At 30.3% G+C, this 27,580-nt stretch overlaps 3 protein-coding genes across 7 annotated transcripts; 2 read left to right on the forward strand and 1 right to left on the reverse strand.

Moving 5' to 3' along the window:
- Positions 1-449: 449 nt before the first annotated feature.
- On the forward strand, positions 450-8,320 carry LOC112797256 (probable LRR receptor-like serine/threonine-protein kinase At1g06840). 3 transcript variants are annotated; one of them, XM_025840099.3, is made up of 22 exons: positions 450-516; positions 616-681; positions 1,033-1,137; positions 2,228-2,378; positions 2,469-2,540; positions 3,075-3,146; positions 3,223-3,366; positions 3,442-3,513; positions 3,604-3,675; positions 4,017-4,091; positions 4,307-4,375; positions 4,489-4,557; positions 4,632-4,703; positions 4,804-4,890; positions 4,963-5,031; positions 5,185-5,699; positions 5,974-6,132; positions 6,234-6,517; positions 6,710-6,761; positions 7,093-7,337; positions 7,464-7,598; positions 7,783-8,320. In XM_025840099.3, exons 2-22 carry the CDS (start codon positions 663-665, stop codon positions 8,128-8,130), a joined length of 2,886 nt encoding a protein of 961 aa, XP_025695884.1. In that variant the 5' UTR covers positions 450-516; positions 616-662; the 3' UTR covers positions 8,131-8,320. The 3 variants fall into 3 exon arrangements, with proteins under 3 accessions (XP_025695884.1, XP_072092057.1, XP_072092058.1); XM_072235957.1 differs by having other exon boundaries at positions 472-516; positions 3,223-3,248; XM_072235956.1 differs by lacking the exon at positions 2,469-2,540.
- Positions 8,321-13,263: 4,943 nt separating this feature from the next.
- Positions 13,264-17,670, forward strand: LOC112797257 (putative zinc transporter At3g08650). 2 transcript variants are annotated; one of them, XM_025840101.3, is made up of 6 exons: positions 13,264-13,554; positions 13,841-14,569; positions 15,040-15,324; positions 15,585-15,713; positions 16,157-16,254; positions 16,494-17,670. In XM_025840101.3, the coding sequence occupies exons 2-6, from the start codon at positions 14,084-14,086 to the stop codon at positions 17,302-17,304; spliced, it is 1,809 nt and encodes a 602-aa protein (XP_025695886.1). In that variant the 5' UTR covers positions 13,264-13,554; positions 13,841-14,083; the 3' UTR covers positions 17,305-17,670. The 2 variants fall into 2 exon arrangements, with proteins under 2 accessions (XP_025695886.1, XP_025695887.1); XM_025840102.3 differs by having other exon boundaries at positions 13,273-13,554; positions 13,902-14,569.
- Positions 17,671-19,556: 1,886 nt separating this feature from the next.
- On the reverse strand, positions 19,557-21,895 carry LOC112797258 (protein RETICULATA-RELATED 2, chloroplastic). Of its 2 annotated transcripts, none has more exons than XM_025840104.3 (2): positions 21,353-21,895; positions 19,557-21,132 (listed from the first exon to the last, which is right to left on the reverse strand). In XM_025840104.3, exon 2 carries the CDS (start codon positions 21,117-21,119, stop codon positions 20,070-20,072), a length of 1,050 nt encoding a protein of 349 aa, XP_025695889.1. In that variant the 5' UTR covers positions 21,120-21,132; positions 21,353-21,895; the 3' UTR covers positions 19,557-20,069. The 2 variants fall into 2 exon arrangements, with proteins under 2 accessions (XP_025695889.1, XP_025695890.1); XM_025840105.3 differs by having other exon boundaries at positions 19,557-21,124; positions 21,353-21,849.
- Between the last annotated feature and the right edge of the window lie 5,685 nt (positions 21,896-27,580).

The following is a 27,580-nucleotide window of genomic DNA, read 5'->3' on the forward strand; positions in this document are numbered from 1 at the left end:
AAGTTGTAATATCATAATGAAATTTAGAAGGCTTAACTAATAACTATAAAATGCAAAACACGGAGAGAAAATATTTATTATGCCGATAGTAATTGGAAACAATATTCATTTATTATGTTTTGACTTTTTTATAAAGGAGAAAAGTGGATTTACTTAAATCACTTGCATTGATTATTGTTAGCGATATAATTGTTTATGTTATTTTTTTATTAATTTAAATTTTTATAAAAAATAATATCATAACATAATATTAAAATTTTATATTTAAAAGATTTAGAATTTGATTCTTGATAAACTCCAAAAAAAACATAAAATAAATAAAAAAATATACAAAAATTAAACAAACTAAAAAAAACTCTTATTTAAATAAATGTTAAAAAATATAATTATTTATGTTTTTTTTATCGATTTAAATTTTTTAAAAAAATATATTACGACAGTTATATATACAAGTTTTAAAGACTAAGCAGTGCTGCAAACTCTCACTTGTGCTACGAAAACTTGTAACCGTCACAAGTAAGAGCCTGAGCTTCTGCTTCCTCATTTGAATTTTCCTTTTTTGTTTTTATATATAATTTTTTATTTTTTTGCTGAATAAGTTAATCATTGATTCAGCTCTTTATCCTTCATGCTTTGCTTGAAATGTTCCTTTGGCTTCAGCGATGAGCACAACCAGCACGGGTACGCTATTAAACTTCACAATCATCTTAAAAATGTATATAAATTTTAATATTTTCTTTGTACATCATAATCATTAACTAACTACTTATAGTATGAGAAATTCCTATATATTAAAGAAAAATTTCAATAATTGAATAGCTTTGAAATTTCCTTTCCACAAGCTTTGATTTAGCTCTTTTCTGTTTTGGTTAATACTATATGTTCCTTCTCTGCAAATAATACTGCATAGCTTGAGCTTTGGCATTTTTATTTGGTTGATTATATAAATCTTATCATTATTCAAATGTTTTAACTTTTAATATACTATATATTTACACGTTATTCATTTCAACTACAATTCTATTATTCTAGGTACTATGATTTCAAATAGGAGAAGGATACATGGATATGTTTTGGCTGTTTCATTTTGTTATTTAATTTCCACAACAGTGGCACAGAGCACACACCCCTCAGAAGGTGAGTTTGCAGATTTAATTATGTATAATTTGAATGCGTTGACTTTGAAAATTTTCTACGTTTGGCTTCTTGCCTCCATAGATAAAACTATGCTTGCATAGCATTGAAATTAGTTTCCTTTATTTTTGGTTAAATTATTCTAACCGTCTTTATAATTTTATTAAGCTTGTAATTAAATCTCTATAGTTTAAAACTTTTTAATTAGGTTCTTATATTGTTTTGGATTTTGTAATTAGGTCCTTGTATTACTAAAAACATTAGACTTATCATAATATTCTAAAGGTTTAATTATTCTGTTGGTCTTTATAGTTTTGCGAAATTTTCAATTAGGTCTCTATACTTTTTTTTTTCTTTTAATTAGATCCCTGCACCAATTTTCTTTTTTCAATTGAGTTTCTATACTTTTTTTTTTTTATTTGAGTCCCTGCACCAATTTTTTTTAGTTGGGTCCCTATACAATTAAGTCAATTACTACCAAGAGGGACTTGATTGAAAAAAAAATTTGGTGCAGGGATCCAATTAAAAGGAAAAAAAAAGTATAAGGACCTAATTAAAAATTTCGCGAAACTACAGAAACCAACAGAGTAATTAAACCTATTCTAAAAATAAGAGGATATTCAAGTTTAGGAATTTAGCTCTTAAATGTGGGTGTTTTCAATTTGGGGTGGAATTTTCTGATAACTCTAACGTTTTTGGCACGATAAGGACCTAATTACAAAATTTAAAACAGTGTAAGAATCTAAATTATAAAACTTTTAAACTATAGGGACTTAATTATAAATTTGGTGAAACTATATAAATTGACAGAGTAATTTAATAGCCCTCTAATTCAAGTGTCAGCAAAGTGTTTATGGAGATTAGTTAATTTGAGAGAGTGTTTTTTGAACTGTATATTGTGATTTCTCAAATCTCAATTGAGTGAGTTTTCAGTTTATACACAAGAGAAAGATAGCTTATAGGGGAAGCTACTCCAAGAGTAGTTTAGTATTTGTACTATTTAGTTACAACAGTCATCCTAGCTGGCAGAAGGTAGTTACTACTATTCCAAATATTAACCTTGATCATTGGTATATATTTGTTCCATTTGCAGTGAATGCATTGTTACAAATCAAGAAAAGTTTGATTGATCCCTTAAACCATTTGTGGAACTGGAACAAAGGTGATCCATGTACATCAAATTGGAATGGTGTCTTGTGTCCTCTAAATGTTGGGGCTGATGGTCATTTCCATGTCAAAGAGCTGTAATGACTTTTTTTTTCTCTATTTTCTAATTTTTATAGATAAATTGTGTGTTCTCTAACTGTACTTTTGTTATGTTAATTTTACTGAAGCTACTTAATGACTATGAATCTCTCTGGAAATTTGGTACCCCAACTTGGTCAGCTATCTCAACTAGAGATAATGTGAGCAATTTAAACGAGTCGTTTTATTTGTACATATTTTGAATGGGATTTTGTGCCACAAGTCAGCACGGCGTTCTATGTCGTATATGTACAAATAACATTTGTTTATGGTAAAATATATTTTTTGTCCTTGAAATTTGTCAAAAGTTTTTAAAATATCATACTAAGTTTTATTTTGTTTCAATTTTGTTCTAGAAATTTTTAATTTGCATCAAATGTACCCTTAGCAGCTAATTTTTCAAAAAGGTTAGGACTAATTTAGAAACAATTTCACAAGGACAACCTTTAACAGTAGAAAGTCAGACGCAAAGTTCTATCACTGGTTCCTAATTGTCAAGCAACTGAAAATTTCGTTGTTAGAAGTACATTTGATGTACATCGAAAACTTTTAGAACAAAATTGAAACAGAATAAAATTTAGAAATATTTTTAAAACTTCTGACAAATTTCAGGACAAAAAGTAGATTTTATCTAGAAATGTTATCAAAGAGTTTTAGTTAATACTCTAACATCTCCATGTTTCTTGTTCTCCAAGGAACTTCATGTGGAATAACATAACAGGAAGAATACCCAGGGAGATAGGAAATATCACATCATTGAGACTCTTGTAAGATTGCTAAGGCTACTAAGTCTTTGTTTGAATCATTACTTTTTGTGAGAAGATGACATATTTGTGTGCACAGGCTCCTGAATGGAAATGCACTATCAGGTAATTTACCATATGAGCTTGGCAATCTTCAAAATCTAAACAGATTTCAAGTTGATCAAAACCAACTCTCCGGTCCAATACCGCCTTCATTCGCCAACTTGAGCTCTGTCAAGCACATGTTAGTCCATTTTCGTACCGCCTTCATTCGCCGACTTGTGCATTTGTTATGCTTTATTTGTTTGTGTTCTTGCAGCCACATGAACAACAACTCATTTAGTGGTCAAATTCCTCCCAATCTTTCAAACCTATCCAACCTCCTTCACTTGTGAGTTTTTAAGGAATTTCTAGTCTATTTTCTGATTTATTCTTGTTTAAAAGTTGTTCTCACTTTTTGTTTGTTGGAATGGCTTTACAGGCTTCTGGATACCAATAATTTATCTGGCTATCTTCCACCAGAATTCTCCATGTTACCCCAGCTGCGGATACTGTATATTCTCCTCTTCCAATATAATTTAGGTTAAGATGTGAAAATCTAGGATTCATTTAGCATTCTCTTCTTGTTTGGTTTATAACAATTGGTCAATTGCATTGTTGGTATTATGCTGATACAAAAATATCAAACTTACTGCATTGTATGATATGATAATATTGTTATGTAGCCTTTCAAATTTTATCAAGCTAATAAAAACTCCTTTGTTTGTGGAAATTTGATTCTTTAATACCTATGCAGGGCATTGCATATTTATCCTGAAATTTTCGTTGCCCGGTGCGAAGTTACTGCATCCTAACATTATGGCATGCTTCTTGTTTGTTCGTTTCTTGTTGCAGCCAACTTGATAACAATCACTTCACAGGGAGCAGAGTTCCTTCTTCCTATGCAAACTTATCTAGACTAGCAAAATTGTAAGTGCTATTAAGTACAATACAGCTTCTAAATCTTGAAGGCTTGTTTTGTTTTGGAATTAAATGTAGAGAGATCAACAAAACAGCAATGAGTTAAAATTATTCTATGAGGAAAAACATACAGAAAAGAAGAATATGAACTCAAACTAGTTTAAGATTTTTCTATAACTTGAATTTGTTACCTGAACTGATGTTTTTATATTTTGACATAACAGAAGTCTCAGAAACTGCAGTTTGCTAGGAGAAGTGCCTGATCTCAGTTCAATACCACAGCTTTACTATCTGTATGTTTAACTATACCATACGCCTCGTGTCTTTGCTTCGTGTCGATGCGTGATGATAGTAGGAACTGTTTACTCTTGATGATGTATTTAGTCTGCCTGCTCTTCTATTTCAGAGATCTTAGCTGGAACAATCTTATTGGACCCATACCATCGAAAAAACTTGCTGAAAATATGACTACCATGTATGATCTAGTCTATTAGTTTAATTTTGTTTCAGTAGCAATGATTTCCATTTAGTCATTTCTTGCTGTTGCAGTGATCTTTCTAATAACAATCTGAATGGATCAATTCCTGGATACTTCTCAGAGCTACCTTCTCTTCAAAGATTGTGAGAAAGTTTTCATTATAACATGACATCTTTGAAATTATTAAATTTAATGAATTTATTCTTTCAAGTGATTTGATATCTAATTTATTGCCAAATACAGGTCTCTTGAGAACAACAACTTTTCAGGATCAATCTCTGCTAAGATATGGCAGAAGATGACTCTCACTACTAATGCTAAATTAACAATGTAAATACTGAATCAGAAACCTACTAATTTTTCAAACTTGTGTATGTTTATGTGTTCTTCTACTTTATGCAGCGACCTACGAAACAACTCACTTTCAAGAATTTTGGGAGATCCGAGTCCTCCGCCAAACGTCACCTTAAGGTACTCTTTTAGTCTAAATCAACAATACAAGTCTTTTTGTCACCTCTTATGCATTTCATGTTAACTATGAAAATGATATGCAAAAACTGGTTTTGCCTATGTTGTCAGAATAATTTACTTTTCTTGTGTTTTGTTGTTTCTTTTTCTTACAAGGCTTGGAGGAAATCCTATATGTAAGAGTTCTCAAACTAGTGGAATATTGGCCAAACAATGTGGATTTGAAGGAGAAGAAGAAGACAATTACTTAACAAATTCAACAACTACATGTCCCCCTCAAGCTTGTTCAGTGAATGATTTCTTTGAATATGTCCCAGATTCACCTATTCCTTGCTTTTGTGCATCACCTCTTAGAATTGGATACCGGCTGAAAAGCCCGAGTTTTTCTTTCTTCCCACCATACAAAGCTTCATTTAGATCATATGTTACCCATGCTTTGAACTTGGACTTCTATCAGCTATCAATAGATTCATATTCTTGGGAAGAAGAAGAAACTCGTCTTAGGATGTATTTGAAACTCTTTCCTGAGGCTAGTTATTCACACAATGAGTTCAATTCATCTGAGGTCTATCGAATGCGAAGCATATTCTCATCATGGAATTTTGGTGGAAGTGATTTTTATGGGCCATATGAACTTTTGAATTTCACCCTTGAGGGACCTTATGCATATTGTAAGTTTTTCTTTTTCTGTCTAGCTTCCAATTTTGCAATGCTTAGTTTTTATGTTGAATTCACATCTTATACTTTTGTTCTAGTACCATGTCACCACTTGTAGGGTAATAAAAACTAATAGGATTCACATTTGCTTCTCTTTAAAGTAAGTGGAGATTTTTGCAAAACAAAAGCAGAGAATCTTGTCTACATAATATGACAGCAGAAAATTCTTGTCCAAATTTCCTGTTTTAGTTTTATTGTTTGATCCTTCTTTTGTGCTTGTTTCCATAGTAATTACAAAATCAGAAAAGAGCAAAAGTAGCAGATTGGAAATAATTTTTGCTGTAGTAGCAGCTGTGGCAGTTGTTATAGCAATCTCAGCAATAGTAACTCTCATTATTCTAAGAAGAGATATCAAAAACCAGGACACATTTTCGAGAAGACGTCGCTGTGAGTTATTACATACATAAGGCCTTTTGAGATGTCTTCTAATAGTGTACTTTTCGGTTTATAGTTAACAGTTGTGATCGAAATGCTTATTCGTTTTGCAGCCTCTAGTATTCCTATCAAAATAGATGGTGTAAAAGAATTCACTTTCAAAGAAATGGTTCTTGCCACTGATAGTTTTAGCAGTTCGAATCAAGTCGGCCGAGGAGGTTATGGAACCGTTTATAAAGGCACTCTACCTGATGAAACAATTGTTGCCATAAAGAGAGCACAAGAAGATTCCCTACAAGGAACAAGGGAATTCTTGAATGAGATTGAACTATTATCGAGGTTACATCATCGAAATCTAGTCTCCTTGATTGGATATTGTGATCAAGAAGGGGAGCAGGTATTTTGTAATTACTATGTGATCAAAATAAAGAATGTAATGGTCCTACTGCTTGGTGTAGTCAAGAAATCTTCTGAAGTTAGAAATCATACTCATATTCTTATATAAGATTCTGTCATAACTTTTACATTAGAGTTCCATGATATCAATTTGAACTTGTTTTATTCACAATAAATATTTCTTCTGACTCAGATGCTTGTTTATGAATTTATGCCTAATGGCAACTTACGCGATTGGCTTTCAGGTATGAGAATGTAGTTCCTTTGAAATCTATTAGAACTAGTCTAAAAGTCAAGTACAATACAGATATCTGCTACTACCTAATTTATTTGCATTGTGAGTTCATAAGGATTAAATTTGTATGAAACTTCTATAAATTTGTTTTGAAGAATCTCTCTTTCACTCCTAAAATGAGATATTGTCTTGAGTGGAAGTTTTAAAAGTCAAATCAGAAAGGAAATGCATCTGATAATCAAATTAGTAAAAGGCAAGAAAAAGATTAAGAACAACATAAGGAAAAGAGAGTTAACAACCATGATTAAAGGGCTAACTTTATGGATATTATAATGTGGCAGGCACAAAGGGAAACTTAACATTTGGTATGAGATTGCGCATCGCGATTGGTTCAGCCAAAGGAATACTATATCTGCATACTGAGGCGAATCCTCCGATATTCCATCGAGATATCAAAGCATCAAACATACTCCTAGACTCCAAGATGATTGCTAAAGTTGCAGATTTTGGACTGTCGCGGCTTGCACCACTGCTAGATGAAGGGAATGAACCTAAATATGTGTCAACAGTTGTGAAGGGAACACCAGTAAGACTATCATTAAACTATGCAATCATTGGCAATGCAATTATGAAATTCCTATGCAGGCTTTTTAAGACTAATTCTAGTTGCAGGTTGATTAGAACATTCCTTAAGTTGTTAGTTTTCTTGCAGGGTTATCTGGATCCAGAGTACTTGTTAACTCATAAATTGACAGATAAGAGCGATGTCTATAGTCTTGGAGTTGTGTTTATGGAGCTTTTGACTGGCATGCAGCCAATATCACATGGGAAAAACATTGTTCGCGAGGTACTTGTTTATTCTATAATCATCTTTGGTGACTACGAAGATGATAAGCGAGAACTGTTAGATGATTTGAGATGTTTGACTGTTTAAGAAAGAAAGACATCTTCATTGAGTATGATATATTGAACCAAGAAAATGAAAATCAATAAGCTGTTTCCATGACACAAAGATTGTTTGATTGCTTCAGGTGAATATGGCTTATAATTCAGGCATGATATTTTCCATCATAGACAGTAAAATGGGTTCCTACCCCTCAGATTGTATTGAGAGATTCTCAACTCTGGCCATAAATTGTTGCCATGATGTTACTCAGAAGAGACCATCAATGCTTGATGTTGTGAGGGAGCTTGAAAACATCGCCGCAATGCTGCCGGGAACAGAAACTTCTTTCTCAGATATCATTTGCCATAATGACAGTTCAGTGCAATCATCATCATCATCATCATTCATGCCAAGTAAGGACCATCATGGATCTTCATCTGCTTCAGAAATTTGCCTTGTTAGTGGTGCCATTTCAACAATACTTCCACGTTGATGCCAAGCAAGTGATAGAAATCGTTTTCTGGCAACAAAATTTCAGTAAAAACGTATCAACTGACTCATGTTGAAAACTGCTAAATAGGACCATTTGTGAATTTATCTTTTCCATTATGTAAATTTGACAATACCAGAATATTTTAATGTAAAAGTACACTTGTTAATATACAAAAAATGGGCTACAAAAATAATCACCCTATAAAATATAAACTGCATATTGGAATATGAAATTTTATACTAAAAATGTATAAAACAATACATGCATAACTGATTTTTTGCATAATATTTCTATAATTATTATCGGTCCCTACAGTAGATAAACATGGAACTGGTTACTCATTCTAATTAACTGGTAACTATAGCTTAATTTTACTTAGCATAGTGACTAGTTGAGATGTTAGAATGATGTTTTGAGTTATTGTTGTAATGCTTTTTAGAAGTGTAAAATAATAAATAAATTCCTGAAAATTTATATTTTGGACAGAATAATTATTAAAGAAAAAAAGTATTAATAAAATCTTTTAAGATAGTAAATCTGAACATATTACTTTTAAATTAGCCTTTATAATTAGGATAGAAGGTCTTAATATAATTTAAACTAACTTGTTTATGTTATTATCATGGAGGATTTTATTGATATTTTTTTTCGGACTAATTTATCTGAAATGTAAATCCTCAAAAATTTATTTGTCATTTTACTTTTTCTAAAATAGGTTTAATTACTTTATTAGTCTTTATAATTTTATTAAATTTTTAATTAGGTCTTTATACTTTTTATTTTTAATTGAGTCCCTAATTTTAATATTATAATTAGATTCTTTTATATAAAAAATATTAAAATTAATAGAATATTTTTCTTAAAATATATACGGTTAACAATCAAATTTTTATTGTAAATATTTTTAATTTAAAAAAATATTTAATTAATTCTAATATTTTTTATATTAAAAGATTTTAATTATAAAAATAAAAATAATATAAAAATTTAACTAAAAAATATATAAAAATATAATTAAAAATTTAATAAGAACTAAAAAAATAATTAAACCTTTAAAATATTATGCAGATAGTATCTATTAGGATTAACACTGTAACAAGTGAATATATATCCTTTTGCAACCTCAAACATATTAATATAGTAGAGCCGGAGGGGACATTCATTAGGGTTTAAGAACAAAAAGTATCAATTTTTTTATAGAAAATAAAATTTTAAAGCTCCTAATGACGCTAAGCGCATCAAGAGAATTTGTTTTATTTTATTTTATTTTTTTTATTTTAGTATCCTTAACAAGTATCTATAGGACCACATTTACCAAAATTGAATTGGTAATTAAACTAGTTATTATTTAATCATTGGTTTAACCACTAGAGATTGAGCCAACTGAACTTACGGAAATTGTAATATGAATTCAGTACTAAATAATAAAAATAATGAAATCTAAATTATAGCTTACAATTTAAAATATGGCATAAATACATCTATAATAATTTAATATCAATTTTTATATAATATAAATAGATTTTATACCATATTATTAGTAGATATATTTTACATAACCTTTAATACAATGAAATATATATACCAAATATTTCAGTTTTACTTATTTTTATTAGCTTATATATTTATTTATTTATTTAAATGATGAATGTTTATTTCTCATTTTTTAATGACACTTATTTTTGTATAATCTTTTATAAATTATACATATTTATTTTATAATTGATATTTATCTTCAGTATAAAATATAAGCATGCACCAAATATGTCATTATCCCATAGAATTAGAATAGCTATGTTTAGTGCAAAGTAATTCACTAATAATTATAGTTTAGGCGTTTACTATCACCAACCATGTTAGGATACAACTAGCTTTGAGGATTGTTTATACATTTCTTATTGGCAAAGCATCAAATTTAGTTCAGGGAATATTCTAACAGGAATTTTTTTAAAAATAAATAAAATAACCAATTTATATCTTATCTCGTTTATAATGTAAACGAAATAAGATTATGATAAATAAGATAAGGCATTATTAGACGATGTGGCCGTATCACATTTGAACACATATTGTGTACCGTTCTTATCTCGTTTATACGAGATACTTGTAGTTTTATTTCGTTTACACTATAAATGTCATAATTATTCACATATATGTAAACAAAATAATACTATTAAATAAAATATATATATTTGTTTATACTGTAAATGAAATAAAAAATTCGATGTATTATGATAAAAATATTATAAATTATTTATTTTAATAAATAAAATATTTATTTAAAAAAAAATCCTATTTCAACATGGATAAGGAAAGTAGAAAATATAACATATTCACATTTAATATATTTGGACTTTCTAATTACCAAACATAACGAGGAAAAAAGAGATAGAGAAAAAGAATAAGAAATGTATTATGGCTGTATTAATGGCTAGATTTGACCTGTTGACTATTAGTTTGGTACATATTTAATAGTATAATTATGAGAGTATTTTATTTGACAAATGGTAGTGCGAAATTGATTAGGATTATTGGCAGAGTTAGAACTAGAAGTAACATCACACGTTGATGTTATTTATTAGTTATTATTTTAAGTGGAACATGGCTTATCATTTCTGACTTAATATTTATTTTTTTCATTACACACAACATAATGGGTGTCACATTACACATTATTACGTACAAATTAACTATTCAACCGTCATTAGATATCTAAATTAGCAACTATCTATATAAATAAATATAAATATCTATATACCAATCATGATAACTGTATATTGTATAAAATTGATCACTAAAATTAGTTATCAATATAAAATATATATAAAATATATATTAAAAATATGACAAATTACTTAAATAAATTAATTGGACTCTAAATTTATTAGATTACAATTTTTTAAAATAATAGATATGTTTATAATTTTTCTATATCTATATAAATCGTTACGGAATATAACAATTTTTAAATTGAACGTAATCCGCTATAAATAGCACGGATTATGCATGATACATATCAAATATATTATTTTCTAAATTTTAAAAAGTACGGATTTTTGAGAGAGAAAATCTTATGATATGTTAAAAATGTGTTTGACATGTATTTTAATGTCTGAAAATTGAATAGAATGACTTTTATCTAAAGATTATATCACCCCAATTTTTATGAATTACAAAATGCTTACTAAATAATAAAAATACAAAAATAAATCTGGCATTAAATTTGCTGTTCAGCTTGTTTTTCCTATAATCTGTGTTATTTTGTATCGAATTACGTTTAATTTGAAAATTGAATTTATAGTATATACTATATATAGACAACTGAGTTTATAGTAATTAATTTTAATATATAATAATATTTTTATTTATATACATTTCACTTTTTTTTTCAAGTAAATATTTAACTACTAAAATAAAAATTAACTATTTAACAACTTTGTCAAAAATATTTTGAGTTTAATGTGTTTTTAATTTAATGTTTCATCCAACAAATATATATTTTATTACTGTTTTTTTTTGTTTGGCTTTTTTTTCTTCTTTTTCATCAATGTTTAGTATTTTTCAAATGTATGGTCTTCAAAAGCAATGTTGGATATGTTTTAACATTCAATTATCAATGTCGTTGGAAAATTATGATAGACTAATTTATTTTTTACTAACCATACCCTTTTTCATATATTTTTTCCCTTTAAAAATGATTCTTCCATAAAATTTTAGATACAAAGAAGAATGACTTTGAAATTACAAAACTAGTTTATTCGATGACAACAATCTGTGAGTGAATACTTTTTTTTCTTCATAATTTTTTTTATTACCTGCCAATATGAATAGATTTTTTCATTGGTATGAACTCAATTTTTTTTATAATAGTAATAGATATTTTATCTTAAATAGTTTGTATTTGTTACTTATAAACTACTATTTTTTTAAAAAAAATTAAAAGAAATTATATTGTTGATGTTCTTGAATTTTTTTTATGTTTTTTATGATTATAAATTTTTTAATTTATACAAAATCATAAGAATGAGTAACAATAAATTTCAAAAGCAAAAGGCTATATGGGATATAAAAATTACTAGGCATTTTAATTTACTCATCATTCTCTATACATATTTAAACTGGTACACTACACAAAAAAATTAATCTCTTAATTATCTTATCATACATATCAATTTGCACAACATATAATATCATATTTATTTTATAATTTCTCATAGTTACATATATTTAAATTTTTTGTTTTTTAAATCATATAATAATATTTATTATTTAAATATATTTTAATTAACTTATTATATTTATATAATAATATTTACATTTTAAAAAAATTAAAATTAATAATATTTTATCTTTTACATAAATAATATAAAGAATGATATAAATGATGTCCTTTTTAGTAATTTTATATTTTAATGTGATTTTAGTTAATATAATCCAAACATGATTTATTTTCTCGAAAGCACATTTGATAAAAAATATTCAGACACAAATTATATTAGCATCAATCTAATTTTGATCAAAATTAACTTTATAAAAATACATTTATATCGACGTCCATTTGCAAATGTTAATCTAAATATACCCTTAGTTGTTTTATACTTTTGTTAAAAACTTAAAACTTTATCATTAATTGAATTCACAACATGTTGCATATTGGAATTTTAATTAAAAATTTATTATTAACTAATAAATTATTATATATATCAAGTAAAATTGGAAGAGAAATTAGAGGAGAATAACATTCTTTTAACAACATAAATAATAGGGTAAAAAAATTAATTTTAATTTTAAAATTCAAATTTTAAATTAATTAAGTTTATTCATATTTAGTTGGCGTGAAATATAATATATTATTCACATTATCTATAATTTTTGTTGTTTACCTAACAAAATTAAAATCAGAATTCTCAAACTAAAAAGTTAATCAAATTTATTATTTTTGATTAATTAATCAAAAATATTTAAAAGTATAAACTAAAATATATTATTAAATTAAAAAAATTAAGTTTATGGCTAAAATATGAAAAAAGGATAAATTTTATTGGTTTTAATTTTGTTTTCATTTTCATTATTTATGAATAAATTATCCAATTGACTAATCCAAGTTTGATATATAATAATGTTATAGTTTATGGTTAGAATAACAAGAGAAGACAGCGTATAAGCTTGCAAATTGAAATGCATTGGTTTTCCGCGTGCGTTAAGTCGCTGGTTTTGAGAACCCCCTGAAACTGAAATTTAATTTCCCTTTCCCTTTTATTCTTTCAATTCTTCACAAAACACCCTCTTCTCTCTTTCAATTCTCCCTACTTCTACTCAATCAGGGTTCCATTTTTTCCACTCTTCTTATTTTTACCCTCTCACTTCTTTTTAATCCCATTTCATCTTCTTTTATCTGCCGCTTTCCAGCAATGCCCCAATCATGTATGTGATTCTCACTTTTCTTCACCTTCTGCAAATAAAGCTTCAAATTTACATCCATTTTAGAAGGAATTTTTTTTTTTTGGAATTGTCTTGGGGGGCTGGGGGGGTTGTTGAGATAATGATTATGTCAAATTTTGGGTTTTAATTGGGTTTTGGATATGAATTGTATATGATATGATATGATATGATATTATTGGTTCTTCTATTTGGGAAATAAATTACACTGCTTGTCCATGCTATTATAAATTTGAATGTGTGTTAATAATTCGGTTTCTTGTATGTGTAGGTAGGATGGCCTTGAATTTCTAGTACCCTGTATCAATTTTGAGCTGCATTATGCATTTCAGGTGACTTTTTGAATTGCATTGACTTTGATGATGATATCAACAACTGCTTCCTCAATTAAGCTGGTTGAAGAAGCTTGTGTTGTGCTTCCTCCATTGGCTATGGAGTTGTAGCTTTTGGAGGATTTTGATTTGGGGCTAGTGGCATAAAGAGTGTGACAGTTTTATTTGGGTAGAGGGGTTATATGTTGCGCATGGCTCCAAATCTAAAGCTTAGGTTATGTGTTACCTTGTTGTTTTTAGTCTCAAGTGTTCTTCTATTTGGCATTTCAAACGCGGAATCTGAAGGAGGAGTTTCACAAATAGTCAGATCTGCCCCGGATAAGGATGTAGGAGCCAATGTATTTGATGGAACTGGTGTAGAGGGTTCCTTTAAGTTTGAGGATGGTAATACTATGAAGACTAATAGGAAGGGTGGAAATAATAGAGTTTCTATTTCTACAGTCGCATTATTTACATTGGCGATGGCAGCTGCCACTGGTTTAGGTGCTGTGCCCTTCTTCTTTGTGGAGCTTGATCCGCAGTGGGCTGGATTGTGCAATGGAATGGCTGCAGGTGTCATGTTGGCTGCAAGCTTTGACCTCATACAGGAAGGGCAGGAATTTGGTGCGGGAAATTGGGTTGTCACTGGGATTCTATCTGGTGGAATCTTTATTTGGCTATGCAAGAAGGTGATAATAAATTTTTTTGTTAATCAGTTCATATCATATCATCGGAGCAGATTCTCTCGGTTGGAAAATCTTGACCATGTCAAGGGTGAGATTTCAATTTTGATTGACAAGGTCGGCCCTGGTATGATCAATGGAGGAAATCTACACTTGACATATACCAATTGAGAGGATCCATTCCGATTGTTATCACTATCTTTCTACTTTTAGCATAAAAAAAATATATGCCTGGTGTAGCTATGTGCCTCTGTGTACTGATACCTATCTTGATACTCAATGCTGAATTGCTGAGGCTCAAATGATAGATTGATAAATTGATCATTAGTAAAAAGTATCATGGCCAGCTTCTTTCGATTTCCCGTTCTTCTCAGATGCTCTTTTCTTTTGTTACAGTTTTCTTGAATTTACCTTAGTGGTTTATCTTGGTTTTATAATGATCTTATTTGTGTCTTGTATAATCTCTTGGGTTTCAGTTTCTTGAGCAATATGGGGATGTAAGCATGCTGGATTTAAAAGGTGCAGATGCAGCTAAAGTTGTTCTTGTGATTGGAATAATGACTCTCCATTCTTTTGGGGAGGGATCTGGGGTTGGCGTCTCTTTTGCTGGCTCAAAGGGTTTTTCTCAAGGCCTGTTGGTAACTTTGGCTATTGCTGTACACAACATCCCAGAGGGATTAGCGGTGAGCATGGTGCTGGCATCAAGGGGTGTCTCTCCACAAAATGCTATGTTGTGGAGTGTAATCACTTCTTTACCTCAGGTGCTTCTTAAAGATAACTTTTGATTTATATTACTTTTTGAAGTAAACAAAATATTGAGTTAAGTCAGCAGTTGAAGAGCTGCTTTTCTGAATTATATAATATAACTTTGCTTTTAATTGTGGTTCTTGGTACACTCTCTCTGTTGAAGTCAAAAAAGAATAGGCATATAGAAGTATGCAATTCTCGTGTCTAGCAGACGTTTAACCTTGTTTTTGACTTTAGTTTAGTTGGTTAACTTCTTATTCATATGTTGATGCAGCCAATTGTAGCTGTTCCTTCATTTATTTGTGCTGATGCATTCAGCAAGTTCCTTCCTTTTTGTACGGGATTTGCTGCTGGATGCATGATTTGGATGGTTGTTGCAGAAGTTCTTCCTGATGCATTCAAGGTTATTGGCAATTTATTATTTTACACAATAGATATTTTCATCTGCCTTATCCTTTTTTTCGGGATGCGGGTGTCATGAACGAAGTCTCCTAAAACCTAAGCAATTAGGTGAAGGTTTGTCTGGCTCATGAGATTTTTAGCAGTGTTCAAGCTTGCACTGACTAGAAATTTATGGGGGAAAGATGAAAAAGGGACAAGAGAAGCCCTGAATTATTGATGTGAGATGATTTGTTACTATAATATAATTCTTTTCTTTATACTAACAAATAATGTAGGTCAAGTTCAAATCAGCCTACTAGCATAACATCTCTATACAAATGAGGGCTCCAAATATTTCGATAGGAAGCATAAAATGTGGTGGGGATGGCAAATGGGATCTGTCCTTCAAGTCCAACATGCTTTTTAGATATGCAATATTAATTTCTCTTCTCTTTTCGGTTTCAGGAAGCCTCAGCTTCACAGGTTGCATCAGCGGCAACCCTTTCTGTAGCATTCATGGAAGCTCTCAGCACCTTATTTCAGAATTTCACTCATAACTACAAGTGAGTTTGCTGAATTTTTTATTTTTTCCCATCTTTTTCCGTTAGGGGACAGGTTCCTTTTGGTTTATCAACTGTATTATTTTGTTTGGATTCTGGCTTGGACAATTAGTATTGATTATCCATCCTTTGCTAAAATTTGAAAAAGAAAAATACTGCAGAATACTGGAATTTCTTTCGTATTCCTTCTGATATAGACTTTTTCGTTTTCCTTCCCTGAATTTTGATTTCTTTTATTACAGCTCTGAGGATGCTTCTGGCTTCTTTGTCTCACTACTTTTTGGCCTGGGGCCATTACTTGGTGGAGTTATCCTGGTTGCATTTGCTCTTGCGTTTCATCTCCAGCATGCTCTCCTTATGGGCACGGGTTGTGGCATTGCCTTTGTTCTTGGAGCCTGGCGACCAATGCAGCTTATTTTGTCTTCAAAATTAGGACTTATTCCCATTATGTTACTCCTGGCAATGGGGGCTTCATTGGTCCATTTTACCTCCTCAAGTGTATTGAAGATGGCATCCAAAAAGACCTCGGGTGGTGACTTGCCTACACTTACAGGTTTTCCACTTAGTGTTCACACCCTTCAATCATTCATATCATGCGGCACAGTCGCTTTTCACGCATTAGCAGAAGGACTAGCATTGGGAGTGGCTGCACCAAAAGCATACGGACTTGGTCGTCACATGGTCCTTCCGGTCTCCCTACATGGGCTCCCTCGAGGCGCAGCTGTGGCTAGCTGCATCTTCGGTGCCACAGATAGCTGGCATGGTTCCCTTGCCTCTGCTGCCATAATCGGATTTATGGGTCCAATATCAGCAATAGGGGCTATCCTCACCGGTATTGACTATAGTGGCCTTGATCACATAATGGTTCTTGCTTGTGGTGGATTGTTCCCTAGCTTTGTAACTATAGTTAAAAGAGCACTTAGTTTGGATAAGAGGAAGAGCACATGTGGCCTCATTCTCGGTATGGGGTTTGCTACACTCTGTCTAACTTTCACTAGGTTGGTTTGCTTGCATACACCTTACTGCAATTCTGCACCTGAAGCTGTAAGATAAGAGCTCAACTATGCTTCATTTCGTGGAAGATTGATTTCTAATGTTCCTGCAACTGTAATATGCATTTCTTTAGTTCAATCTCTGAAGACATAGCTTCACAAATTTGGAGAGATTGTCAATGAAGGATGTGGAAAGAGAGAATCAGATTTACAATTCAACCAAGTTTTTGTTTAGAACATGTGCCTTATGTGTCATACATGAGTTTTTACTTGTATATATAGTTTTACCAAAGGTGGAAATGGTAAGATTTTTTTTTTCTTTTTTTAATCCTCTCTCAATAGGTGTTGTGACATATAGATCTGATATTTCATGGTGCTGTTGGCCCATTTTCTAATACTATAGCATCTTGTCACTTTTGATATATCATCATATATGACTTCTCTTGTTTTCTTGACCATGTTCAACAAGATCTATGAAGTAGTTTGTTACTGTTTAACAATACATAAAACAAATTAATAAATTGTATACCAACCAAATGCCAGACTTCACTTAATAGAATAAGGCTTTTGTTGTTCTTGTAGTATACCAACCAAAGGTGTTATATATGCACAATTATTTCCCCAAGTACCTATGTGAATGTGTACTTGCTGTAATTGCTGCTGCAAAATTGGAATTTTCCTTTTAAATTTGTTCTGAAGATAATACTCCTACCACAGTAATGAAAGAGTATATTTTTGTTGGTTGTGTTGATAAAATGATGATATAGAATTGGTGCCTTAAAGACAAATCAAGTTATAGGTGTTGTAAAATAAATAAATAAATAAGAGAAAATAAATATAAAATAAAAAAGTATAAATAAAAAATTCTAGTATTAATATTTACTAATATTATTATCTCAATATAACTAAAATGATATATATATTCCCTAATTCATATGTTCATAAGAGTACATACATGGAGAGAAGTGTTTTTATGCTTGTGTTGTGTATTCTGTTTCAAGTCTTGCTTCCCTTATTTATATACGTATCAAGTTTAAATTTTCAAATTTTATTAATTAAATTTGTCTTGAGAAGGTGATCTCTTCAATATTAAAAAGTTGAGCTGCTCATTTGATAAAGCAAGTCATACTTTATTAATGGCATCCATGTCACAAAAATAGATAGGTAGATGTCCCTTTTAAGTCCGAAAAATTCATCCAAAGTTGACTTCAAGGGAACAATGTTAATTGAATATGCTAAAAAAAAATATGATGTACACAGTAAAAATTAGTTATCATATAATTATATATATATTATTTAACATATTTTTATATATATTTTATATTTTTATATGTATTTTATATAAATAACTAATTTTTTTATACTGAATAATAATAATAATAATAAACCATTGAGATATGTAGAGCTTTTTGGTTTTGGCCTTTTTTCTGTTTGGGGGTTGGGGGCGGCTTGTTTTGGGTTTCTCTGCTGAGCTGTCATTTTCTCCATGTACAACTATGACAATGCATCCCAAGCATACCTACCTACTATGGGGAATGAGACAAAACTACTCACATGTCCTCATAGGAATAATTGTGATTAGAATTAATTTGGCGATATAGTAATCTTCCTAGACTTTCGCTACGTTATCAACAACATATCTATCAACTTCTGCCAACTCTTATTTATAATTGTGTTTCATGGAAGTGTGTTTATGGATGTGTCTAATAAAAATATTTTTTTTATAACTGTGTTTAATAGAAGTGTCTTTATAGATATATTTTCTGGATGTGTCTCTTTATATATGTATTTAAAATATATTAATTATTAGACACATTTACGAACACACTTCTATAAAACACAAATATAAATAAGAGTTGGCAGAAGTTGACAGATAATGTGTTAGTACCCTATACTTTTCCTTAATTTCTGCGTTGTAGTGATTAATTTCTATTCAAAAGAGAAGACATTATGCCAAAATATAGAAAATAAAATAAGGGTGTCAATAGAAAATAACCTGAAAATAATATCAATTTTGTCGAAATTTTAAAATACAGTTGAAATAAGACAATCTTTTATTGCCAATTATCTTTGTTTTAAAAAAATAATAATAACAAAAATAAAACCCCGATGATTTCCCTCTCTTACAACAGAGATGAAAGACAATCAACTTGCCTTCATTTGTCCAATTCCGACAGGAGTTAAACTTGAAAATATGTCAAAATGACTTGATAAATTATTATTATTATTATTAAGTAAAACTGTAAGTTTAACCCATTTTGCCGACTCTAATATTCATCAAGGCCTATATACTTGTCCTACTTAAGAGAATTATTCTCCAACAAATTTGGTGCAAATTTCTGCTGAAACAAGATTTCTCAGGTTATTTTAATACAATAATTGATCTAGCAAACGACAAGAAAAGCCTACAAAATGAACAGAAACAAAATCAGAACCAGCTGCATGACCTGATGACCATAATGTTTTGGCGTGTCATTGTTGTTTCAGGTATCACAAGCCGCCGTGACCAAATCCTATGTTGTTCCTTTTCCATCAGTTTTTCACCAAAAATATACAACAATCAAAATGCCACAAAATTTGGATCACCACTACCAATATCTCAAATCTACCCTTTTTCATTTACTCACTTATTTTTGGTGCTGCCTCAATAGTTTCTCTAAAGTTATGACATTAGGATGACAATAACAATAAGAAAAGAAGAAAATCAAAAGGACCTAGAGAAAACTTAGAAGAAAAGCCTCTCCCAACAACCCTTCACAAAAGGTTTAAAAAAGATAGATAAACTATTAGGAAAACAAGCAATAACATAAGAGTGATTTTTCAAAATCACTTTGATGATGCTGATTGGTTACTGCTCTGAAATTCCTCTTCCCTTTCCACCAACTTCTCCTTCTCAGAAGCAAATCCAATCTCCACAGTAGCTTGTTCCTTCTGGTGTTCACCACCACCAACACTTTGTGCTCCTGTTAACCTTGCCAACACCACAAAGGACATTCCTCCAAGGACATTGTTGACCATCCTCAGAACCAACACTGAGGACTTGAACAAAAATGGGTTGAGCCCTCTCTCCAACAAGAACTCAATTCCATTCAATGTTTGGTACCTAAAGTTGCTGCTGAATCCCATGTGTGCTGCCCATGTTAGAGCATTCAACATTGTAGGTGGAGGCTTATTTGGGGTCTCAAAATCAGGGTCCATCTTCTTCCTCATCGCAATCAACCCGTTTGAGAGAGCAGTTCCAGCTAGTCCAGCTGCGAATCCGACGGCGGCAAAGATGGTTCCTTTGTACACCAAGGTTCCAAGCCGTTCGAACAGACCGTATGCGCCAGGTTCAAACATGTGACTCTTGGGGCAAGACGCAAAAATTGATGGTAATTGTGATGAGGAAGTTGACATGGTTGGTGCCAATAGGTACATGAGTGTGAAATTGAGGATTGAACCAACAACAAGGGTTGAGAAAACAAAATCAAGCTCATTCAACCCGAAATTAGGCCTTGAAGCCATGTCACCAAGAACACAAGCACTAACACCAACCAACTCCTCCATCAGAACCTTGAATGGAAATTGGGGATCAGCAGCTACCCTTGATCTCCATCCATTAAGGAAAAGACCAAGAGGCCCAAAAGATGATGAATCACTATGATCTCCTTCATGACCCCAACTTCCACCACCACTACCACTGCCGCCGCCACTTCCACCATGTCCAATCCCGTTTCCCCCATCACCTCCAGCAGAGGAAAGTTTCAATCTTGGTGGTAGTAGTTTGATGGGATACAAAGATTGATTCTGGGGCTGAGATGATGATGATGTTGGGAAAACAGAGGCATGGTAGTGACCAGAGAGAGGTGAAAAACGAAGCTGCGCCATGGCTGCCATTTGATCTGGGACACTAATATTAACATAAAAAAATTAATATAAAATAAAAAACACTATTTGGCAACAAAAAAATGGAACAAATATCAAATAATCCCCACATATATGATCATCATCACAGCAAGAAATCATTCATTCATTCACCCATGATCATGCACAAATATTCCAGAAATCAAAATTTTAACATAAAGATCAAAATTTTGGTAAATGAAAAGGATGATTCGTGGAGATTTTACCTGGATCTGAACTCTAGAGTGAGTGCAGAAAAACCCTTGTTATTGTGACTAGTGAGTCCAAGAAGGAATACTGAAACCTTGAAATGGAAAAACCCTTCTCTTTTCCTCCTTCAACTTTATGATATTTTCTGGAGAATCCAAAGTGACAGGGAGTAGTGTAAGCCTAAGGTGAGTAATTAATGTGAGAACATGGAGAGAGTGAAGGATTAACGAAGAAAGAGAATCAAATTATTAAATTTTGTATTGTATATTGTAAATGTGGCAATCCCTCAGTGAGAGAAAAGAAAAGGGAAAAAAAAATGGAGTGAGAGTGAAAGGAAATGGAGATGGTGGAAAAATTAGGTTAGTTGGGAAGGTGGCAGTGACACATGGTGAATGAATGGAGCAAGAATTTGGACGGAAAATGGGACTGGGTTGGTGAGAAATTGAAAATTGGGCTCCATCAAAAACCCTAATTACGATTTTGTAAATTTGGAATTAACGCCAAAAAATTAAATAAAAATAAAGCAAAAGAATACATTCCTTAATAAAAAGTTGTATCCTTTTCTTTCAGCTTTGCTTTTTTATTTCATTTGACGAATTTTAAGCTTTAGTTTAGGAGCATACATTTGTACGGTTAAGCATTACATCCTAAAGAATATATAACAATAAACTCGGAAAATTGTTACAAAAACAATTTGAAAAATTTAATTATTAAAAAAGATTTTTAATATTAAAATTATTAAGAATAATTAATCTTTATAATATTTTGAAGAGAATGATCAAATTTTTTTGAGAAACAAACATGTTCTTGATCTTTTGATCAGTAGACATTTAAGTTTTCGAGAATTTAAAAATATATTTAAAAATATTAATCTTTCGTATTCATTTGGGTGTGTCAGACTCAATAGAAAAATCAAATGTGATTTCCGTTGTACTGACCTGATTGATACAGATACACACGTGAGAAAGTTTTTAAAATTGGACAAATTAAACTTAGGAATCGATATGTCTAGATTTTAAAAAGTTCAAAATGTATTTTCAACTCCTCAGAAACTTAAATAACCGCAGATCGAAAAATTTGGGATCGATTTGTCCTTTTCTCAATTTTTTTTATAAAAAAATAAATATATCTTCAAATTATTTTCTTCTTTATTTCTTTCTTGTAAAAATATTTTTTTAATTGCCTATCATACTCAAAATTCTTATTGATATAACTTTATCTTATTGATATTTGATTAATAAGATGTGATTAAAATAGTCATAATCGTGCTAAATGCAAAAATCTCAATATTAGTTATTTTCTTAACTCATACACATGTGGTGATTCTGATTTTAGTTGTATTTGTGCGATCTAACACTTGATTTTGCAATTTTGTTTTGATTTTAGTTGTATATGTATAAATGGATGGACACTTTGATTTTAGTTGTATTTTTTAATATTAATTCAAATAGTTAGCTTTAAAAAAAATAATATACTAGTCAAATCATTATTTTTGAATTAAAAAATTAAAATTGATATTATTGTATAAAATTAAATTGTATTAGAGAGATAATTTATAAAAAAAAATTAATTTTTAAAAATTAGATTAATTAAAAAATAATAATTAAACTGATATTATTTTAATCATAATTTTTTATATAATAATACACTGTAAACGAAGTAAATAAATGTGATATAAATTAGTGTGTAAAATTCAAAAGACATAAAAATATGCCATTTATATTAGGCCTCTCCTGCTATCAAGTTCATCTTTAACACTAATTAACAATACTACAATAGCACTAGCAGGGCCAGTAGCATTAGACCCATTTTAACTCCAAAAGATGCAACACTAAGGCCAACAGCAACTCTAGCCTAAACTCCATTTATGGCTCCCAACCCAATTTCCAGTCAATTATATCATGTCATCTCAAAGCCAACATCCTTTCCCAGTTCCACTCCCATACTTAGTCTCAAGTGCCTCCAATTAGAGTTGGTTATGTGTAAGATAATGTAAGATTTAGATTCCACCTTAATCCTGCTGGTAAATGAGTTGAAAACCTTACTATTCTAACTCTATTCGCATTATAAAACTTTACATTCAACTTGACTTGCAACAAATAAATTTTTCAATCAAACATATTATTTAATCATTTCATAGTTTATAAATATATTGATAAAAAAAAAAACTAAGTCCACATTAAAATTAAAAGCAACAAAATCATAATAAAATTCATGTCAAAATTACAAAAGAAAGAGGATGTGGATTCGATCTTCATCAATTTTATTGTATATGCATAATATTTAACTATATACTATAATATATTAAAGATGTAGATAGGTCGAATAAAAATAGGTCTAAATCCACATGCGATTCTACGGTCGAATTGTCATCCCTATTCGAATGATTTGAATTGAATTAGATATCTGTAAAAAAGATTAGTATTATCGTCCTTACCTCTAATAGTATCAATATAAATCAACACAAAACCTAGTAAAAAAGTAACTAAAGAGACCTTGGCAGAAGCAAACAGAAGTACAACAAAATTTTTAAATTTATCCCCACTCTAAGCTTCAACTATACAAAGAAGTGATGCATGACTGATTAATGATGAAGAGTATCATTCTCTTATTTTGGAAACAAATATATGGTTGTAACAGTTATGGGCAGTTTCAGTGAGTCTTTTAAGTTAATTTTTTGGTAAATTTATTTATATACCTTCTAGTTTTTTATAACAACAAACTTGTGCTTAGTATCATATACCTAATATTTACAAACTTTGTTGTGTTAGGTGACTATGAATAGGGTTATAAACTTATAATCCTTTTAATCCTTAATTTCTTTTGTTTGGTTGTTTAAGAAACCAAAATGAATATTTTTTAAAAAAGTTTGATTAGATATTTTTTAATCTTTTATTCCATGTTATACAAGGATTTTTAAAATTTAAAAGATACGAAATTATATAAATAGCTAAATGATATAATTCTTCGTAACAAAGTTTCTTGAATCATTACACACAAAAATCGCAACGCATGCAAGAATAAAATCTACACATTACACAACACATTTAGATTTTTTTTATCTCTAAAGAAATCATTGTCTTCTTTAAAGCAATCACTTTATTTTTCAGTTCATGCTTCACAAAGTGCTCTTTGGAAAACTAATTTGATGATGACTAACATTTCATAAAACAAATGTTATTCTTTCTTTCTATTCTAAGTGTTACAGATTAATGACATCAATATTAAAAAGTATTTAAAGGCCAATTATTCAATAGCAATATCTTTGGTATATCAACTACAATCAAAGAATATCTTCCAACATCATATCAAGCCTAACAAAAGAAAAAATACCGCATACTATTATCAAGTAGGAGTGTTCATGGATAAGGTGAAATTACGTTTATTTTGATATAAATTTATCTTTAAATATACATTGAGTCTATTTTTTAGACCCTAATCCGGTCCTAAATCCGATAAAACCTAAATATTTTCGGGCTACAACTATACCGGGTCCAAACCGGGTGAAAATTGGGTCTTTAAAGCTTTAATAATAATTTATAAAGAAACTTATTTATGATGCACTTATTTATAAAGAAGAAACTTGTTATCGAAAAGTTGATATCCATATTTGAACTTGAATTTGTCCATAAATTCTAATTTGATACTTCTTTGATCTATTTTTCAATTCAACAAGTGTGATTAAAAATAAAATAATAAGCTTATAATTATATAATATAATATTAAAATTAATTTAAAACATATATATCTTTTTTAGTTTCTTTAAGGTGCATATGGGTCGGGTGAAGTCGGATTTCCCTTAACTCAGATCCAGTCCGAAATAATGACCGGGTCTATTTTTGATACCCTTATCCAACCTTAGACCCGATAAAATCACACCATTATAGATCTCTTTGATGTAACACATTTATTCTTAAAGATTGACCACCATTATATAGTTGACAATCCTCCAAAAATAAAGAAAAAAAAGCAAACACAAAACATTCATATTTCATCTTTTCCTTTCCAAAATTTTACTTGAATAATCTTATTTTTATCTTTTTCTATTCTATTTTTCTGTAATTAAAAAAAAGCTAATTTATTCTTGAAGGAGGAATCATAGAAAAAGCTAAGAATGATAAAAAGCAAGAGGTAATTTAAAATAAAATATATTATTCATTATTTTTGTAATGAAGTTTTCAATTGTTTGAATTAAGATTAATTAATTCTCTTTTTTTAAGTTGGGTTAATACTTAGAGATTACTAACTTTGGTTTGAGTTTAGTAGTGTTTTAGAGGTGTGAGTTCGGGTAGAGTTTATGCAATTTCTCTTTTTTTAAATTGGATGAGCGCTTAGATGTGTTCTAAGCTAAGTAGAGCTTAATGTGAAAGAGTTGGTTTGAACTCTTGGATTGGTGATTGTAATTAAGTTGATTATAGTAGAAATTTCACCATAGTTAGTTTGCAGTGGATATAAAACTAGTAAATCTATTTTGGTAATATGCTAAATAAAAGGTGATAAACACCCTTGGCTTCTAACTATTGAATTTTAATGGTGGAGAGAGAGAAAAATTATCTACTTCTAATTGATGAATAGTTTATATTAAAAAAGTACACCTATAAATTGAGCCTTTTTAATTCATTTTATTCAACTATATAGAGAATTTTTTTTGAGAGATTTTATCCTATATTTAGAAAAAGGTGTATTTTTCTTTTGTTAAGAAGAGTATTATTATAATCTCCTTGTGATAGAGAAAAGTTGTAATTCTAAAAAAAAAGTTATTTTATTCAAATTTTTTTATTTTTCATCTCTATATTTTACTACGCCATTTGTCTAGTATCTAACAGTGGTATCAGAACAAAGATTGCTGATTAATAATTTTTTCTTCCACTGCGAGTTACCAGGTATAAAAAATAGTAGCAAAATATGAGATTCAAAATTCATTAGAAGTAATTTTTTTCGTATAGAAATTGAAGATAAAAACAATTATGAGAAAAGACAATTGTGTGCCAGGAATTAAAGGTAGACCTACTGGAATTACAGATGAAAAATAAAAGGAGATGCACAACAATGTTGTTGCAAACTTACACTTGGCACTAGTTGACCATGTCTTATCAAGTGTAGTAGAGAAAAAGATAGCAAAAAAATTTGAGATGCTCTCTGGTATGGTGTTAACAACCACAAACTAACTGGAAAGTGTATAGGGTCGTACCAAATAATACCTCAGGTGAGTGAGGGTCAATCCCACGAGAATTGATGGGCTAAGCAACAATGGTTGGTTAAACCACTTAGTTAGGCAAACAGAAAAGTGTGCTGGATGTTCAAAGAGCATTAAACAGTAAATTAAGAGTTTGAAGACAGCAGGTGAATAAGTTGAGAATAAAATATGGAGAAAACAGTTAAGGTTTCAGAGATATCTATTTTTCGGATTAACTTTTCTTATTAACTATTTTAATCATGTGAGATTTAATTCATGGCAAACTATATATGACTAGACCCTAATTCCTTAGACCTTTCTAGTCTCCTCTAAAATTCATCAACCGCCAATTCCTTGGTCAATTAATTCCAATTAGAGGGTGAAGATCAAATTCCAGTTTATATGCCACAAAAAGCCTAATTACCCAAATATAAGAGGATTATATGTCACGTATCCCCTTAAGTCCAGATAATTAGAAATTTAGGAGAATATGTTTTCAAACTGTTGTTCAAGTAAAGAGCATTTCCAAGTTATACAAGAACTCAATTAGAATATGGGTCATACTTCTGTTCCACCCAAATTCATAAAATAAAGAACGAAAACAATTCTTGAAATATAATTCAAAACATGAATTAAAATAGAAAAATAATAGTATCAATCCATACAATAGACATAACTCCTAACCTTAACAGTGGAGGTTTAGTTGCTTATGATTCAGAGAAGAAAACTAGGATTGTAAATTGTAAAGTATGGAATATAAATTGGAATAGAATTCCCTAATGGAATTTCCCTCAATCCCCCTAATAGAAGAAACGTTTTTTTCTTTTTATAACTAATCCTAATTAATTTAAATCTAATAAAATTAAGATAATATCTTTTCCTCTTTTTTAAATTCAAATTTGAATCAGAATCAATTAAATAATCCACGCCTTGTAACGTGGGGACCACTTGGCTTCACTGGATCCGTGCCTAACTTGGCAAAGAGCTGCGCCTTACTTGAGTGCCAAAATGGGGCCCAGAAATCGCCCCCAGCATTTTCTGCTTTCTCTGCACGTCGCGCATGTCATGC

Source organism: Arachis hypogaea, chromosome 4, assembly GCF_003086295.3.
Source record: "Arachis hypogaea cultivar Tifrunner chromosome 4, arahy.Tifrunner.gnm2.J5K5, whole genome shotgun sequence".
Lineage (NCBI taxonomy): Eukaryota > Viridiplantae > Streptophyta > Magnoliopsida > Fabales > Fabaceae > Arachis > Arachis hypogaea.